Source organism: Gavialis gangeticus, unplaced genomic scaffold (assembly GCF_001723915.1).
Source record: "Gavialis gangeticus isolate Ggan-Ray unplaced genomic scaffold, GavGan_comp1, whole genome shotgun sequence".
Lineage (NCBI taxonomy): Eukaryota > Metazoa > Chordata > Crocodylia > Gavialidae > Gavialis > Gavialis gangeticus.
In genome coordinates this window covers 14,275,840-14,294,186 of record NW_017729000.1, presented here as the reverse complement: position 1 = coordinate 14,294,186, position 18,347 = coordinate 14,275,840, and the positions used below count along the sequence as shown (strand labels likewise).

The window sequence follows — 18,347 nt, the reverse complement described above, 5'->3', positions numbered from 1 at the left end:
ACAAAACAGAACGGAACAGTGCTTTCAAAACGAAACTCGAAACGGTGAAACAGAAGTCAAAATGAAACAGTGCTGTTTTGCACAGCCCTATTGTATAAGGAATGCAAAATAGGAGCTAAAACTATTAAAACTGAGAAAGCAGCAGTACAGAGGTATTACAGGGCAGCTTGGCACCTAGGGAAGTGGCTCTGCACAAGGCAACACTCATTGCTGTGCTGTCATCAGTTGTGGTTTGGCTAGCTGTGGCAGCACTTATATTTTGGTCCCCGTCCCCTGAAAAGGTGGCACCTGAGGCTTCTGATCTGGTTATTCTCTCCCCCCCCCACCAAGTTATGCTACTGAAGGAGTATGATCAATGAAATTAATAGCAACCCTTGTCCCTTTGAGGACATAAACCCATTAGTTCTCAGGTCATCCATAAAAGATTCTCATATTCCATAAAAGAATGGTGGTGGCTCGTATTCCATAAAATAATTCAAAATGTGAATTTCTAAAGTAAAAAAAACAACCCATAAAAATAGAAAAGATAATGATCCCATTTATAGTTTGAAGCTAGTTCTCACCTATGTATTCTCTGCTTTTCAATAACATAATAGGTACAAAAAAAAAAATCCCTTCCACATCCCACAGGCAGAATATGCATGTTTAAGGGCTTCATAGCAGGTGCCACCAACATAGAGCAAGGTAGGAGTTGCTAAAATATCACCTAGTTACATGGTTCATACAGTTTGTGGTAGTCTTTCATTATTCCTTAGCCATAAATGTCTGACTGGTGCCTCCACCAGGTTTGAATGCACCGAAACATTGATGATTCAAGAACTCCTCTTGTGAGTTTGTGCCCTTCAAAAGCCTGTAACAAATATTTGGTTATTTTTTAACACATTTGACCTATAACTTTATTTTGCATCTTGATCCTGTTGTTAGTCTAAATTTGATGAAAGTGGTTGAGCTCTGTGAGTGATTAAATGCCATTCTTTGTATAATAGACAGCTATGTCTCCTATTCTTCTTGTCCTGAGGCTCAACATGCCCAGCTCTGTTAATTTGTTCTTTAAACAATAGGCTTATTTCTGAATCTTCCTATTATGGTTCCTTTCTTCTGAACTTCTCCTGTGAATTTTGTGAGTCATTGCTATTTGACAACCCAGATCATTTAGTCTTTTGGCCTTTTGCCTTCCTGTATACCTGAGGCTGTATATCCTGCCATGCATGACTCCTTAAACAAGTCATTGCTCTTCACAAATTTGTTTACACCGAATTCACTTTTAAAGGAAAATATTTATTCTTGTGGATACTTTTAGGCATAGTTTATACACGTTTGAATAGTTTATACAAATTTGATTTAAAGCTTGTTTTAGAAGTTACCTTGCAATGTGTTTGCCTTGATGAACATTTGTAACAGAGTTTTTTTTTTATTGACCAAGACAGGTTTTCTGTTATACTCACACAGTTGAGAAAGTGTGAGACTTTATGATGCTAGAAGAACTAGCCAAGTTGGATAGTAACCAACAGTAGTAACTGTCAAATGAATCCTTGGCACTTCTAGTTAAACAAATGGTGATTTTTGTCCCACTTCCAACTGAAGCCAGTTGTTCAAAAAAGATAGTCCTTTGACCTTACAGGCAATGAAGAGGTATTGAAAAACTGTCACAGTTATCCATAGATGAGGTCTGTCCAGTCTGGGCTTAAACACGTTGATTTGGTAGCCAGAGCAGCGGTTAGAATATCATTGTCCATCTCTAGGTACTGTTTTCTATATGTCGATCTAATTCTGTGAGGAGAAAAAAAAAAAATCTCCATCCTTAGTAGGTGCCAAAACAAATCAATTATGAGTGGTATAATAAACTTTGCATATATGAGACCTTGACTTCCTTTCTTGGTTTTGTTTTTTAGGTTTTATTTTTTTACAAATTGAATATTTGCTTATATTTTTGGGATTGCTCAGTGATACAGTAGGAGAATTCAGTAATTATTCCTTTGTAGTCATTTGAGTCTTGAGGAGTTAGGTGTGTTCAGACTCAAGGAACTAGTCAGTTGGGGTGGGGGGTGAAATGACTTAAACTATTTAAAATGGTTTTAGGAAATTTGTCTGCCAGTTCAAGCTTGGCTTGATACAGTAAGGATTTGGGAGAACAAGACTAAGATGCATTACATTAGCACAGCCGTTTAGAAGCTTACACAGCATTTTTTTCTGGTTCCTGCCAGTTCCACACTTTCATGAGTACAATCCTTTTCCAGATTTAAAATGCTGCTATCAATTTTACCAAATTACTTTAAGACAGATGTTGTTTTAATGCTATTCATCTCTTTAACTCATTTGCATCAGCATGCACTAGCCCTAACTGAAGAGTTTTGGTATTAATCTGCTTCAGCAAATTCTACTTAGCACCTCAGTCTTGAAGCAAACCTGAAGTTGACTGCTTTGCACTCTTATTTTGTAGGTCTCTGAGCCAGGGCAGCACAAACTCAAATATGCTCGATGTTCAAGGAGGTGCTCACAAAAAACGTGCCCGACGCAGTTCGCTCCTTAATGCCAAGAAGCTATATGAGGATGCCCAGATGGCCAGAAAGGTGAAGCAGTACCTGTCCAACCTGAATGTAGAAACTGATGAGGAAAAATTCCAGATCATGTCGCTTCAGTGCGAGCCTGCGTATAGCACTTGTAAGTAAAGCAAGCGTCACTTCAGTCTGCCAGAGGAATGGATTATCCCATTTGCCTTGCCAACCTTTTTGATTATGATCACATGCTAAAAGCATAATGAATGTGTGCTAGCAGAAGTAACACAAAATCCTCTTCAGAGATTGTCACTTCTTGGTTGCGTACAGGATTTTAAAATGATAAGCTTACCCCTCAAACATAACTTTAGAATTATTTTTTCCTAAACTAGCTGCAAAAAGAAATGTGTTTGCCAGTGCAGCTGCTAACAAATTGGCTAGGGCAGTTTCAGCAACCCAGCATTGGCTTCTGTTTTTGGTTGAGTTTGCAGAAGCTTGGAGTGATGGCTCCTTATTTTTGACCTTTACTTGTTAAGATGTGCGTCATTTGATCAGTATAGCCAAGAACTGTGTAGCGCATTAGATCTGCTCTCGCTGCATTGTCAGTTTACAGAATTAGGGAAAGATGGAAGTAAAATTTACAATATGAACTGCAAGGAAATGAAAAGGCACAAAACCAATATAAAATCTATCTGTGGAAAGGGACAGATAAGCTAATTCATGTATTATGGCTTAAAATAAGAGAACAGCAGCAGAAAGGAGAGTTATGCCAATATTGACGGATGAGCTTGATACAACTTGATAATCAGAAATGAAGGGTTGTGGCAAAAGGAAACTTACAAACTGAATTCCCATGGAACAGCCTAATTAAATATAGTCTAAACTAGATCGTAGCTGAATAGCCCGACAACTCAGTACATTTCTAGATTTTTAAAATAAGCATTATAATTCCATATGATTTAGATATTTAATTATTTGACGTGGCATAAAGAAATTGAGGTTATTTAGCAAACGAAAAAAATGTACATTAGCAGATGGAGATTAACACTGTACACTTGTTGACTGGCTTGCATCTGAGGATTTCAGAGCGCTTCAATGGCTAAATAAACTTCTCAAGTCCTTTATGATACAAGTAATAATATGCTCATATTATTACTGGGTTAACAGTACGAAGAGAGCATGACTAGTTTATTTTAGTAATGGTAGTTCTTTGAAACTCTGGCGGATAGGTATACTTGTGCCTAGTTGAGGACATGAGATCCACATATATTCTCTCGTTGCATTTGAGACTCTGCTAAATGCCTAAAGAAACAAAACAGCTATCCTTAAGAGAGAAATGCAAAATATTAACGGAACCTTTCTGTTACTTGTCCTGTATATTCAGCAAATATGGTAATAGCACATTAAGTTCATGCTTAAAGGCAGAAACTGCATTTTATTTTTATGTTCCATTTTCTGTAGCAGTGTCAATAAATAATAGAACATATAAAGATGAAGTCTCAATATATGATTTACATGCAGACTTGAAAGATGACCTTATTATGCCCAAGTGGCAGAAACATGAATATTATGAGGTCATCTTTCAATTCTCATAAATAAATTATGTATCCAGACTTCAAGTACTGTGTGTCCTGTTTATGCAACAGGAGGTTTAAGTATTTGTTTAGCAATAAAAAGTTTGTGCTCTTTATTGATTATTTTATTCTATGGGCCCAGGCAATCCAAGTCCACTTTTTGTGAGCCTTTTTATAAGAGGGTACACATGAATAAATGTGATGGAGGGCTCTACTAAGGTATAAATAAAAGGAAAGCAAACTGTTTCATAGATTCACAGAAGTTTAGGGCTGGAAGGGACCTCGTGAGATCATCGGGTCCAGCCCCCCTACTCTGGACAGGAAGGACTGTGGGGGTCAAATAACCCAGCAAGGTGTGTGTCTAATCTCCTTTTGAGGATCTCCAGGGTAGGTGCCTGCACCCCCTCCCTGCTGCTGGGAGTCTATTCCAGAGTCTGGTCACATGAACCACGAAGAAGTTTTTCCTTGTATCCAGACTGAAACCTTCTTCTAGGAGTTTGACCATGGCTCCTGGTTTTCCCCAGGACACCTCTGGTGAATAGTTGTTCACCTAGCCCCTGATGCTCAGCTCTGATATATTTGTAAGCTGCCACCAAATCCCACCCCCCCAAAGTCTTCTCTTTTTTTTAGGCTGAATAATCCCATATCTATCAGCCTTTCCTCATTATGGCTTGCTCTTCATGCCTCTAATCATATGAGTGGCTCTTCTCTGGACTTTCTCAAGCTTCTCCACATCTGGCTTGAAGCGTGATGCCCAGAACTCAACGCAGTACTCCAGCTGTGGCCTCACCAATGCCAAGTAGAGCAGGAGAATAACTTTCTTAGTTTTGCTTGAGATGCATCGGTTGATTTGCACTAAACAGCTAGGAGGAGTTGCTTTGGACTCCTGTACCAGTCATCTTAAAACATAAGCAATGAACAACTTGTGCAAGGAGAAGACTTGAATATAGGTGACAAGGTGTGCTCTATTCTCAGCTGTCAAATACAGACTCCAGCCAGTGTTTCATCGTAAGAACTAGTTTTACCTACCCCAGTAAGACTAACTGTCTTTTCTGACTCTTACCCTGCTAAGGAAATAGTGAATGAAAAGAAATGTGGCACCTTGGGTTAGCAAGAAACATGGCCCCAGTTTAGCAAGCTACCTAAGCATGCACCTAACTTGCAGCATTTGTGTTGATCCTAGTGCGTTCAATGGATTTACTCGCACTCTTAAATTTAGGCTCATGTTTAAATGTCCTCCTGAGTCAGAGGCTTGATTCATGGACTCCTACCCTAGTGTAGGTAATCTTTTTTTGCTGACATCCAGAAAGGTACAAACACGTTACTTCTCAGGTAGTTTTCTGAATATGAAAATACTCCCAACTTTGCTTGAAGCAAGACTTGATACTAGCCCTGAGTCCGGTTGCCAGAACAGCAGTGGCTCCAGTTCTGTAATCCAGATATTGCAGAGTTGATTTAAGGGAAAAATGCAGCGTCATAAATGGCACTAACTCAAAAACAAGTTTAGTAATTGCATAGTAGTTGAAGTAAAAGCTGAAACGATTCATCTTGTGCTACAAGTGAAGTGTGCCACCTAGTGAAAGTTTTGTGATGCCATTTGAAGGACAAGCATATATTTTCCATCCTGTGTGTTGTGCTTACGCTTTTCACAAGGGGACACTTGTATGCTTGCAGTAATACAATATTTTCTCTGTGGAGTTCAGATATAACGAGTAAACCAGACCATTTTTGCTTTGTCATTTTGCCTGTATGACTATTCTGGAGAGTTTTAGGAATGTTTTAAAATAGATTTTGGAGGCTTTTATGTAAAAATTAAAGAAGTCAGAAGCTCCTTGAATTGATTGCATCTACTTTTGCCATATGATAAAATGTTCGAATGTGGCTGCTATTGTCTGGCTGATGTCTTCAAGATAACTATAGCATTTTTACTGTTTAGAGTGGAAGATTGGTTATTTTCTGGGGTTTTTTCCCTTTAAAACAGTGACAAAGAATTTAAGTGAGAGAAGAGGTGGGAAATCCTCAGAAATGTCTCCAATACCCTTGAGGTCAGTTGGCCAAACCACAAAAGTTCAGCAGCATCAGCAAAACAGGATGAGCCAAGTTCTTCAAGTTCCTGCTGTTAATTTGCATCCCATTAGAAAAAAGGGACCAGCAAAGGACCATGTCACGTTTAGTGAGTATTTGCAATTTATTTTCACATTTTCAGTTTTCTAAATTGTGTATTGTGTCAGTTCAGTGAGGAGAGAGGAGTTGAATTCCACAACAAGCAAATATTTGAAATGCTCATTATGCAAGTAAATGTACTTACCTGTCCGGTACATTCTGTGTTTTAAGGTTTTATGTATCCTTTTTACCTACAGAACATCTCAAATACATTTCCATTTAGCTGCATAACGAAACATAGGCGAGGTACAGACATTGAAAAAGTCTGGCACAGAATTGATCTAAGTTGCATGGTTTTCTGTAAGCGGTGTAGTTTAGATCGGTAGTGAACATAACACGTATTTGCCCTTTAGTGGGAGTGGAGGGGGAAAGGGGCAAATCTTAGACCAGGTTCTGCCATTTTTAAACCAGTCTGTGTGCTGAACTTTGTTCTGTTATGAGTAAAGACTGGCTTCTGATCGCTGATACCAGTACAAGTGGAATGTCTGTACCTGGCCATAACGTGTATCTCAAAAGAGGATATGAAAGGTGGTCTGAATTACTTGCTCATGTCTCTCTGTTCTTAATGTTTTAATTAAGAGATTCTCAGTGTCTGGAAAGATGCTTTCTTGCTTTAATTCTATAGGCCTCTTTCCTAATTTATAAATTAGCAAGAAGAAAAACATTGCTACAAAGAGTACTATTTGAAAAAGTTAGCCTGCTTTATTAGCCTAAACCAGGCTAATAAAAGTGATCCTAAGCCCGCCAACAAAAACAGTCAGGTAACAAGTGATTTAACATTGTGCCTAACAAGTTTTTGCTCTTTTCCTGAATGGAACTCTTACCAAACTGTGTAGAATCATATTACTTATTTACCTTCATAACATAATTAATATAATATATGTTAGGGAGTGTAATCACAAAAATAAATCACAGGAAATTTAATATTTCAAGGCCTGGAGAGCCATTGTAATAGCATTATGGTCTAACATGAAATGTATGTTTTACTATTATTACTAACTCCTAGTGAGCATCAAATAGTACTTTATTTAGCTATTTTCTTTGTTTTCTAAAATTACCGATTCTAAAGCCAATACATGAAATTGCTGCAAAAATATTTAAATCTCTTCCATCTTTCTTACTGAAGTTGGATTACTGCATAGAAAGGAATGTGAGGTTTATGGGACTGGAAGGAGAGCAAATGAGGAGCATGATTTTGTTGGCCAGTGCAGAGCCGGTGGGGCATCCCCTGGGATTGGGATGGGCGGAGCCCTGGATTTCTGTGCCTGTTCCACGAGCTGCTTATTCTCGCTCTTAAAAAGACAGGTGATTAAAATACATAGACAAAATGCACAGGCATATGATAGGTGTCAAGCATCTCAGTCAAGATAGAGTTAGATATGAGTTTGCACAGTAGCAGAATTTGAGGGTGTGTATAGACAAAATGGGGGCTCTAAATTGAAGTGGTGGGTTTTAAAAAGCCCCGCTTCAATTTAGGGCTAATTAAACCCCTGTGTCATGCACACACCTTACCTGCCTCTACGGTGGAGAGGGCAGGGTGAGCTGCCGGCAGGCGGAGCCGTCCCTGAGCTGCGGGGGCGGGGAAGGGAAGGGGGTTTGGTGCTTCCCTCCATGGCAGTGGCAGACACCCGCCCAGGTGGCACCCACCCGCAGGCACCCAGCTCAGGCAATCCTGGGGGGCACTGCAGCCGTGGAGGGAAGCACTGGGCCCCTGCACAGCTCTGGGAAAGCCAGCTCCACCCAAGAAAAGCAGCGAGCCTGATCCTACTTTTTCCCCCCATCCTGGAGCCTGCCTGCCTGCCAGAGCTGTGCAGGGGGTGCAGGAAACAAACTCCTCTGTGGGTCTGGTGCTTTGCTCCACGGCTCAGAGGAGTTTGTTTCCTGCACCCCAAGTCATTTAAGGCACATTACGCTGCCGAATTTCCTACGGCAGCTGGAATTAATGCACAAAACATAGCCAGCTTTAAAGTGTCATGCACACGTCTCATTTAGTCTACACGCAGCCTTAGGTAAGCTTTCTGGTTAAAGTTTATGTACTAAGGAGTTAGATGCAGCTTTGGAATATTGCTCACTTGGCCTCGCTTGCACTTTAGATAACTTGATGCATTTTTGGAGTTGGCTTTAAGTTCTTTACCACGTGATGCAAGTTGCTCTCGGTTTCTTAGCAGGCAGCATGGTACATCAAATGTGTTGTGCCACATGACTTGCATAACTTCCTTTAAAATGCAAATCTAAGGAAATAAAACGTACATCAAAATGCTCCCATTAAGGGGGTAGAACTCATTTTATATTAAGCACACTATCCAATTTTTTCTTATTCCTGTCAGATGCAGGCTGTAAGATTTAAACTCCACATACATAAATGGTATTAGGTTTTATTTATCCCCTGCAGCATCTGAAATCAGACTCAGCTCCCTATTGAAACTTTCATGCCAGACCTAAGTGGGCCTGGTTCCACTTAGTCTTACCTCCCTTTGTGAAAACAGCTTAGGACACCTGTTGAACTGTTGGAGGTCGGGCCTCTTGGATCCTGGAGCAATTCCAGTATCAGTCACACCCTCTCAAACACTTGTAAATCAGACCATTCCTTAAACAGTGTTGTGAACATAACATTTCACATCTGTGTATTTGTGTGCTCACTGCACAGTATGATTACTAACAACTGGCAAAGTAAATTGGGGAGACATAAATACTATACTAAGTCTATAATACTCCTTGGCTTTCAGGATAAAATAGTCTTTCTTTGAAAAGATTTGTTTGGGAGGGCGGGAGGTATGATTGTATTGTGAACTCATAAAATATAGTAAGAATCATTGCATTTCTCAGTGCATTTCTTCTGAACTCTGCAGGATATGAAAGCCAAATATTTGGCCCTTCTTAGGTGTATGTGGTGCAAATGGCTGAACTTTTAGTCTACAGAAAACAATTTTTCCCTGTTTTTTCACCAGCTCATTCAAAGAGTAGGGAGCAAGCTCTAATACGTCACGTGCAATAAAAATCCTAAAGCAAATGAAACATCACATCTGTCTCCTAAATGCTTGGTGTTAATTTTTGAATAAGCATGAAGCTAAAATTATAATGGTCTGCATGTAATCGTCTCTTCTGTGCACGCAAATGTGTCTGAGCACCTGAACATCTTTTTGCATGTACAATAACCTGATTTTCACGTCATTGATTCATAGAAGTAGGGTTGGAGGGGACCTGAGCAGATCATCTAGTCCGATGTATTATGTAGTAATCTTCATAATTGCCGAGACACACATATAGTCATGCCTGTGAAGTTCATTTTTCTGTGCAGACCTCAAGCAGCTTTTCATCTGGCCTTATAATATTCTCTGTTGAAAATGGCATGCAGTTGTTTTCTAGTTTGCCCATGAGTCGTACACAGTTGGAAGTATGCTTAAAACTGTATTTGCATACAGCTACTCAGAGGTCCTATGTCTGTCTTGTGTACTTGAGATGAAAAACATAGTGGGAATTTAATAGAATACATACTACCCTATACCGAACATGCAATAGGGAATTGGAAAGGTCCAGTTCCATGTTTTTCTTCAGCTGTGCTCCCTATACACCTTGTCTCTTGAACTGACCCTCTCTGTGCTACGAGCATATGCTTTTCCATGCTGTCCCAGCAGTGCACTGGAAGAGGGCTTCAGATCCCATAGCTTAATTCAGTCCTTGGTGTCTGTGCCAGAACTGCCAACCAGCCTGTCAATTGTGATGGTTCCAATTATCACTTGGAAACCACTAAACTCATTTCAGGTGGACCACTGAGCAACCATTAGATTGTAATATCTTTTGGCCACTGCAGACTTGAGCTAAATTTGAAATGGCAGACCACTCCTGTGTTACACATCCCTTTGATTGTTTCACACCTCTTTTTCTGCATGTTTTTAAGTAGAATACACTAACCATTGTACGCTTTGAATGTTGCAATTAAAACATAGTAAATGTACTGCTTGAAAGAAAGATAATGCATAGTTAATTTCTCTGTCATTTGCTTATATACAGGTTCTCCTCAGAAGTCCTTAAGTTTGTCAGAGGAAGTAAGTAAGAAACAAGCAGAAGATGCTGTGTCTGTGGCATCTTCTTTGCACTCCAGTCCTCTTGCATCTCCTCAGGGCTCTCCACGCAAAGGTATGGATATTTCAGTAACGTTTTACGTGCTATACTGAAGCTTTAATCTGAGGAACTCAAGATTTTGCTATAAGTATTCCCTACCCACATTTTCAGTGATTCTTTTAATTGATTCTGGGAACTGGGGTATAGCGCCTTTATGTTGAGAGTAGCTTTAGAATGAAAAGGTTTGATGGTAGGAGTAGATGAATGTGTTGCAGTAAAATATAATGTGATTTTTTTTCTAGTCGCGTTATTTTTTGCACTTAAGCCCAAAATTAGGTGCTCTAGAAAATTTTTATCTGCAGAGTCCCATTTTCAAAAGTGACAAGTATTTTGGAACCAAAGTCGGATTATAACTCATTGGAATAGACTCCTAAGTTACTTTAGTAAATGAGAGTAAAATGCCTGTCACTTGAGGACTTTTACAAAAGTCACCCTATATCTGAGTGCTTACTTTGGAGGTTTTATGTACGTCTGTTTTAGCAAATTCAAAGTGCTCTGTTAAAGTAAGTGTGTTAAGGAATCCATCAGCATCCCTTTAACTTTGATTCTAATTATGCAGTAAGTCTGCATTATGATTTTTCCTGTTTTAATTAGCTTCAATATGTTTTAATGATTAAGATAAGTCTTTCCCACTCCCACCAAAAAAAAACTTCTAATCAAATTCTAATTTTTGCTGCACTGTGCTCTGATGGTATGGTGCCACTGTCTTCTGTGGCTCTACAAAATAGGATTCAGCAATTGGAGAAAAGTACAAGGCATGACAAATAAGTAACTCATCCTGTCAACTCGCAGGACTCACTGTTCATATTTTTGTATCCGTATGCAGGGTCCCCCCTGTTTATCATGATGTCCCAAGGCTTGCCTTTATTTTTATATGCTGTACCTACATTACAATCCTTACTAGCCAAAGTTAGACGGGATGCCCTTTGAAATCTGTTAATATTGCTTATTAGTCGGTCAGAGCATAAGCATTTCTCACTTCTTTCTTTACCGTGAACTGTTCTTGTTGTTTCTGAATAACTGAAAACTCTGAAAAACTGGATTGGGGTGTCATGGCCAGGCAAGGCAGTTTACTGAATCTTCTTGCCCTTTTCAGTGGGCGATCATACTGGACAGAGAATTTCATGAGACTTTTTTTTCTGCCATCATAAGACACTGTTTCATTTAAGAGGACGACTGATATTTTTTTTTCACATTATCTGCATGAAAAGTGTCTTTGTGGCTTTATTACTTGGACCTGCTGCCAATTCTTGATCTACGCTGGGGCTTTCAAGGGTTTCTTTTGTTTCTGTGTTTCTTAAAAACATGTGATTTGTATCAACTTTTATCTGGTTCCGTGAAAGCCATGTCGTGTTTCTTAATGTTATTTCATTAGTTTGACTTGCTTTCAACTTGTTTCTTTTCTTTTATCACTAACTTGTTTTGATCAGTCTGCATCCAGTCCTGTCTGTTGTGCTAACAATTCATTACTTTACTAAAATTAGATGTGCACTTCATAAGCAACTGAAATACCCCATCGTGAATACTCTTCACTTAGCTCTTCAGTTGCAGGGTTTTTCTCTCTTGAGCTATACCCCAGTGCCATTTTAAAAGGGGGGAAAAGCCCATATATATTAGTCAAAAAGTTTACTACCGTTCATGTTATGTCATTTGACCAGTGTCTATATGTTTTATATTTCTTTTTTAGTTGGTAACATCCAGAGGTCTGATAATTGCAGTCAGATGAATCTCTCTGGATCCTCTTCATCACTTGCCAGTGAAACCAGTAACAAGAACAGTGGGCAACGCAGCTATGGAATAGGTGGGACTTATTTGCAAAACAAAATTCGGGAGATCACTGGCAGAATGACACACACTTCTAGAGGCAGTGAAAAGAGAGACTATGTGGCAGATAGAAATGAAGCAGAACTTGAGTGTACAAACAGAAAGAGACTGAAATTTCAAAGACTTAGGGAAAGAAGTTTCTCCAGGGAAAGACCAGCTTTTACCAGTGAAAAGGAGGCAGATCACCGCCAAGCTACTGAAAGGAAGGAAAAACAAATGGACATAAACAGTGACATCCTAAGCATAAGTAGCCATGGCAACAGGAGTCAGTTTTGTTGCTTCTGCTCACGGTTGAGGCTTAAGAGGAGAAATACTATATGATGCCATATGTCCATTTTTATCACAATTATACATACATATCGAAGCATAGTAAAATACGTATTTTTTAGCTTATTAACAAATATTGTTAAGCTTTTTGATTAATTGTAGCATATTTTGCCCAGTCAAGAGTGTACAGTATAAAATGAATCAGACGCGTCCTATTCCCAGCTTTTTTTTCATGTTAAATCCTTATATTCTCCTTTTTACTCTGCTAAACTATCTATCTAAATTTAGGTTAAGTTATTTTATTTAGCAGTTATAGTCTGTTTATACATACAGTGTTATTTAATATTGTAATTTCCAGATAGCTTAAATCTATTTTAAAAGAGTAAATATTTTGTTTGCAGAAATCTTTAAGATCTTCCAGTGTACACTGTGATGATGTTTGTTGTCATGGTCTAATCATTTAACCTCAAGAGCAGACACTTGCTTTAAGCAAAAGTTAGACATAGGCGAGTGAAATCTCAAAATATATGGTATTGTATATAATTATCCTGAAAAGTAGGACCCTATCAAGACATTAATGTACTCTTATTGGGTCCCCTAGTTTGATAAAATGTCATGAAAATGTCAGCTTCAAAGTTTATTTGTGTTTTTTAAGCTTCAACAAACCTAAAACTAGTCTGTCAAAATGTAGGGGTTATGTAGCATGGCCATTGACTCTGAATGTCAGTGTGTGAGATCATCACAGTTATCTCAGTCTGCATGTCATCAATCACTGGGATGAGTATGCGTGTCCCTAAAATTGTTTTCAAATAAACAGGCCTATTCAGATTTTTCTCTTAATTTTAAAGTAAATATGTCACCATCCAACCCAAAGATAAGCATGTAGTTTTTGTTTGCTTTAAAGATGAATTGTGAAACTGTTGACCGAGGGCAGGAGGTTAAAAAGGGAATCTGTCTGACAGCTGAATCCCAACTGGGAGTTTGCCTGGTACTTCATAAACAGAATGGATCATGCTTTGATTGATTTATCAGGGAATCTGTACTGAATATAAGCTAAGTAACTTAATGATTCATGCTGCTCCCCACGCGAAGGCTCAGATGCATCACAGTCTAATAAGTCTGTTGTCTTTCTTAGTCCAGGCAGGGGGCACTGATGAAGTCCAACTCAAATGGATTTTGTTTCCTCTACATGTGGCCGTACGGCACCTTTGTTAAGGCGCCGTCATTTTGTACTCCCTGTTGGAAGTACTAAAAGATGGCACAGCAACAGCCTGTATGGTGCTGTGCTGGCCATGCATGGTTATTCTTGGCCACTATGATGCCGTAGCAATGTGTTACAACAAGGGAGCGCTTTGCTCTGGCGACGTAGTGGTGGCATCATGATTTTTGCCAACGGATGCTATGGCACTGTAGCGTCTTGTGTAGATGCACCCTTTGGGAACTTAAAGAAGAGTGACTTTCTAAGTAATAAAAGAAAGTTGAAGTGTTTATCTAAGGTGGGTTGCCCTTCTCCAAATAAGGCACATCCCATAAATGGTAGAGGAGGCAGTTATCTTAAGCAAATTGGTAACAAAAGCAGATTTGAGAGGTCTGTGCTTCTAAGTTAATTTTACCTGCAATAATATTTGTTTTAATTTTCAAATAAGTCTGTCATAGTAGGATAGAAAAAAAACAGGAGCTGATATGGTTTCATACAAGATGCTTCTTTTTGCTACCCATTGCTCCAAATCAGCTCCTTGGACCAAATTAACTGAATCATTAATTAAAGCAAAAAGGCTTTAGTGGTCCAGCCAAATTTCCGTTGGCAGTGTATAACATATTGCAAGAAGGAGCTCAGAGTGATGAGAGAAGCATTTGTCATAATTTCCATTTAACACAACTTTTAAGGTCAAAACAAGAGGGCAATTTCACTGTGACATGCATTGCAAATGATATGCCATTGCAAGTGCAGTCTGTTCTGTACTTGAAGGGAAGCACAGCATTAGTGCAGGAGGCAAATCAGGAAAACTGCCATAACTCATGCTGGAAATCAGCTGCTAGCAAAAACCATATTAAACTTCCAACATATGTTACTTCATTTTAAATAGATTTTCAGAGTATGTTTGTTTCATAAAATAACTGAGCTGATGTCTTAGAAATAGCCCCACTCAGCACAAGAGGGGTTTGTAGACATCTAGTACTTAGAGTACTTTAAAAAAAAAATTCATATGCTTCTCGGGAAACAAGATGTCAGTCTGTAAATATCAGACAAGGGCCCGCAGGCCTTGCCTAACTAATATCTGAGCACACCACGTCCTTGCTTGGCAGGTAAGGGATTTTCCTGTCACTTAGTTTTTGAAAATAGAGCTTGAGCCTCAGAGAATTTATTCCGAATTTCAAAGTGCGCCAAGTACAGCCAGGTCTTTGTATTGGGACCAACCCACAGAAAAGGAACTGAATGTAGGGTTAATGAAAGCTGATTTAATTGTATGGATTTCAGGTCTGGATCAAGTTCAACACATCCAGAGTCATAACACAATCCTAAGGCTTCCTGTAAGACAGATTTGCCAGAAATGGGGACTTACTTAACCCAACAACCAGTAACTTCTAATAGTCCCATTTTAAATGTTGGTAGCCCAGATAAATCTCTGTGCAAAAATCATGTGTATTATCAAAGCTAGAGGGGTTGTTTTGGACCATTTTTGACTCTAGGAATCTCTCTCTTCCTCTCTCTCTACCAGTTTGGATTCAGTGGTACAGAGTTAGTAGCAGTCCTTTGTAGCACTAGTTCAGCTGTACTGCCTGCTGTGATGGAGACTCGCACCATCCTAGTCATTTTATTCTCAGCAGGTATTTAGGTAAAGCACTTCAGTTCAGGAGCACTGGGCTACACTGTAGCTTCCAGCATTGATTGTTAAATGCTTTGAGTCTCCTATGTTGTACCTTTGGGGTTTCAACTCACATGAGAATGGCTAGCTTAAATTAAAAATTAACAGTAGAGTAAAGAATGAAGTAATTATGTATCCATTTACCCTGTTTTAATCAGAGTTGGGAAGCTGAATAGTTATATCCTAGTCAGCTAAAACTGTAATAGTTGCTGAGCCATTTGGAGCAGGTGATATGTTTAAAGGGCAAAAATCTGCATCTGGAGCCTATCTGCTCTCAGTTCTTGGTGCTATGTGGTAACCTTTAACTTACCTTGAACTGTGCTGGTTGGGAATAGACATGCTGCATATTCTCTAAATCAGCCTTAGAGCATACGTTGGTACTTTTAAAACAGAGGTTATTTGCTACAGACACATTCCTTGGACTGCCCTTTTTAAACTCTTGTGCTGGTAGCCTTGTCTTTCAGTTGACAGTGGTTGTGTTTACACGAGCAGCAGACTGCACAGTTACTGTGCAGTACTGTTGCCACACTTTTTGATGGTACTGCACAGTAACTCATTACTACTTTGCAGTATCGTTCCTGCACGGTTAGTGCCAGCAACGCTGCTGCATGGTAGCAATGAGCTACTATGCTGTAGCATCTTGTGTGGATGCACCGACTGTCTTCAATATGATTTTCTTCTTACCAAGCATTCTCAGAAGACTCTCGCGAAGTTAGCATGGCCACAAACACAGATCTTCAGGAATGAAGTGCATCTTCTGTGGCCCATGCTCAGAGCTGTTTTTTGAATCTACCTGTACTGGATCAATGGCCTGGGTTTCCAGTTAATGCTTCTCGACAATATTTTTCTTTCTTTCTTTCTTTTAATATGGCACCTGCACTTTTTGCTTAGCATCCCCTGTTAGTATTCTCAGTGGCAAGGGGTGAAAGATGAGGTTTAATCTGGTTTGAAGTCCAAGCAGCATTTTGACAGAAAACAGTGTTCTGTTTTCTTTTGAAAAGAGCATTTTTGTGCCTCTTAAGTCAGAAGAGGTTTTTTTTCTACCTTGACAGCTTCCCTCTCTGCTGCCAGTTGTTTTCTGCAGCTGCGGGTAATAACAATCCTGCCCATATTGCAGCTGCGAATATTCCTCCTAATGTGTCAGATCTTTAGACAGACTTAACAGTCTTCAAAGAGAAACCGTAAGAAAATGAGCAGACTAAGAAATGTTACAATGTATGACTATGCTAATGATTATTAAATTAGTTTGCTTGGATTACAGTAGTACCTGACAAGCCTCAAGAATCAGGGAATCATTGTTCTTGGCACTGTATGAACAGGAGCAAAAAGGAGAGATCCTTTTTCAGAGAGCTTGAAATCTAAGTATCAAACAGGAAACAAGGCTGAAGACGAGGCAAAATGGGGAGTCGGAGGGTGAAAGCTTTGGGTCCTAGACGAGCAGCAGTTGACGGGACCAGAAATTCCAGCGTGCAGGTCTAACAATGCAGTCCTAGCACGGATGCCGCTGTGCTTCTTCCTGGGTCGCTTGTTTCAGTGCTCTGCCCATCCTATGTGTGAAACAAGCTCTGCCTAGTAAAGCCATTTTCTGGCAAAACTGTATCTACAGCAGGTGCTTCTGCTGGCACAACCTGTGAGTCGGGGATCACAAACCTTCATACCTTCTTTCCCCAGTATAGCTATGCCAGCAGAAACCAATAACCTTTGAAAATCACAATCTTATATGTCACTTAATGCTGCCAGAGAGAGAGTTTGATTTATAGGAGTTATATCTGAGAGGGGGAGAAAGAAGGACTTCTTGAGCACCAGCCAAGTAGAAGTGAGCTGTGCATTTGGTTGGCTTGTGGGAGTGAGTCCTGTTGTCTGGGTCCAGCTCCTGTGAAAGCTCTGCTTCCCGTGCCTGCGAGCCTCCCACTGTCATTTCCTGATTCATTATTGTCTAAATACATACAAGAACGAGAAGGAGCATATGGTGCGTTCCTCCGTACTGACAGTTAATTTTGACTTTAATTAGCATCTCCTCATTCCATCCCACAGTCCTCTACCCCCGAGTCTAATGTTGAATCTCACATACACCCAGGCTGCACAGAAGAGCTCTGGGAAATGCATTGCTTGGATGCTTAGGTTGCGGTATTTAAGCCAACCTAAAACACCAGCGAAATGGCAACTTTACTTCTTGCCATGGAGCTCCCGCTAGCCGACTGCTTCGTGTATTCACATGTTGTATCGATAAATTCTGACAGTCTTGAGGGCATCAGTAGCATAAAACCTTTCAAGAAATGCCCATCAAACAGCCTGGCTGAGATGTTCTTGATATAGTGCTTTAATGTGGTGGCAAATAAATATTTTATTTGTTTTGCTTGCTCCATGTCTAAAGCAGGCTTCTCTTTTCTTGTTTAGGCTATGCTCTCATACCTTCTGCCAAGTCGGATAATTTCTCAGACTCCAGCCACAGCGAGATCTCCTCGCGGTCCAGCATAGTGAGCAACTGCTCTGTCGACTCCATGTCTGCAGCCCTACAGGACGAGAGGGGTTTGCCCCAGTCTCTTAATGTCGTGGATTCGGTGGGACCAGAAAGAAAAGAACATCCTCCACCATTGGCTGAGTACAGTCAGCCTTGCCCAGGGTGAGGAGCTTTCTTCCTGCGTGCTTGCTTGAGAAAAGAGTAGTGAAGGCTTAACTAAGATACTGTTATCAGTTATATTGTAATTATTCTTATTATTATTAACTGGTTGACAGCAGTCCACATGATAGCTGCTTAAAATGTAGGGGAAGATGCAGGGTTTTTCCCAGCACGATTGCACTATAATTTAAACAGATAGCAGCTTGTTTGCATCAGCAGGATGTGGTCGGACGTCTCAGGCAAGAGACTGCAAGTGCATTAAGCACTAATAAGATATTTAACAAATAACCTGCTGTAGAGTACTGAGGACGACAGCTGAATGAGACTAGGAAACAAGCAATTATCCACTGACAGTCAGCAATATCAGTCGCATAAATACTTTAATGTGTGACCCAAACTTTTTTTTGGGGGGGGG

General features: G+C 39.8%; 1 protein-coding gene across 7 annotated transcripts in view; it reads left to right on the top strand.

Moving 5' to 3' along the window:
* RAPGEF6 (Rap guanine nucleotide exchange factor 6) overlaps positions 1 to 18,347 on the top strand; it is a 266,305-nt gene that overhangs the window by 240,128 nt on the left and 7,830 nt on the right. For all 7 annotated transcript variants that reach the window (XM_019506313.1, XM_019506311.1, XM_019506309.1 and 4 more), the window contains 5 exons: positions 2,441 to 2,661; positions 6,051 to 6,242; positions 10,244 to 10,369; positions 12,042 to 12,155; positions 17,710 to 17,935. In XM_019506313.1, coding sequence (XP_019361858.1) covers positions 2,441 to 2,661; positions 6,051 to 6,242; positions 10,244 to 10,369; positions 12,042 to 12,155; positions 17,710 to 17,935 — 879 coding nt within the window. The remainder of the gene's footprint in view (positions 1 to 2,440; positions 2,662 to 6,050; positions 6,243 to 10,243; positions 10,370 to 12,041; positions 12,156 to 17,709; positions 17,936 to 18,347) is intronic.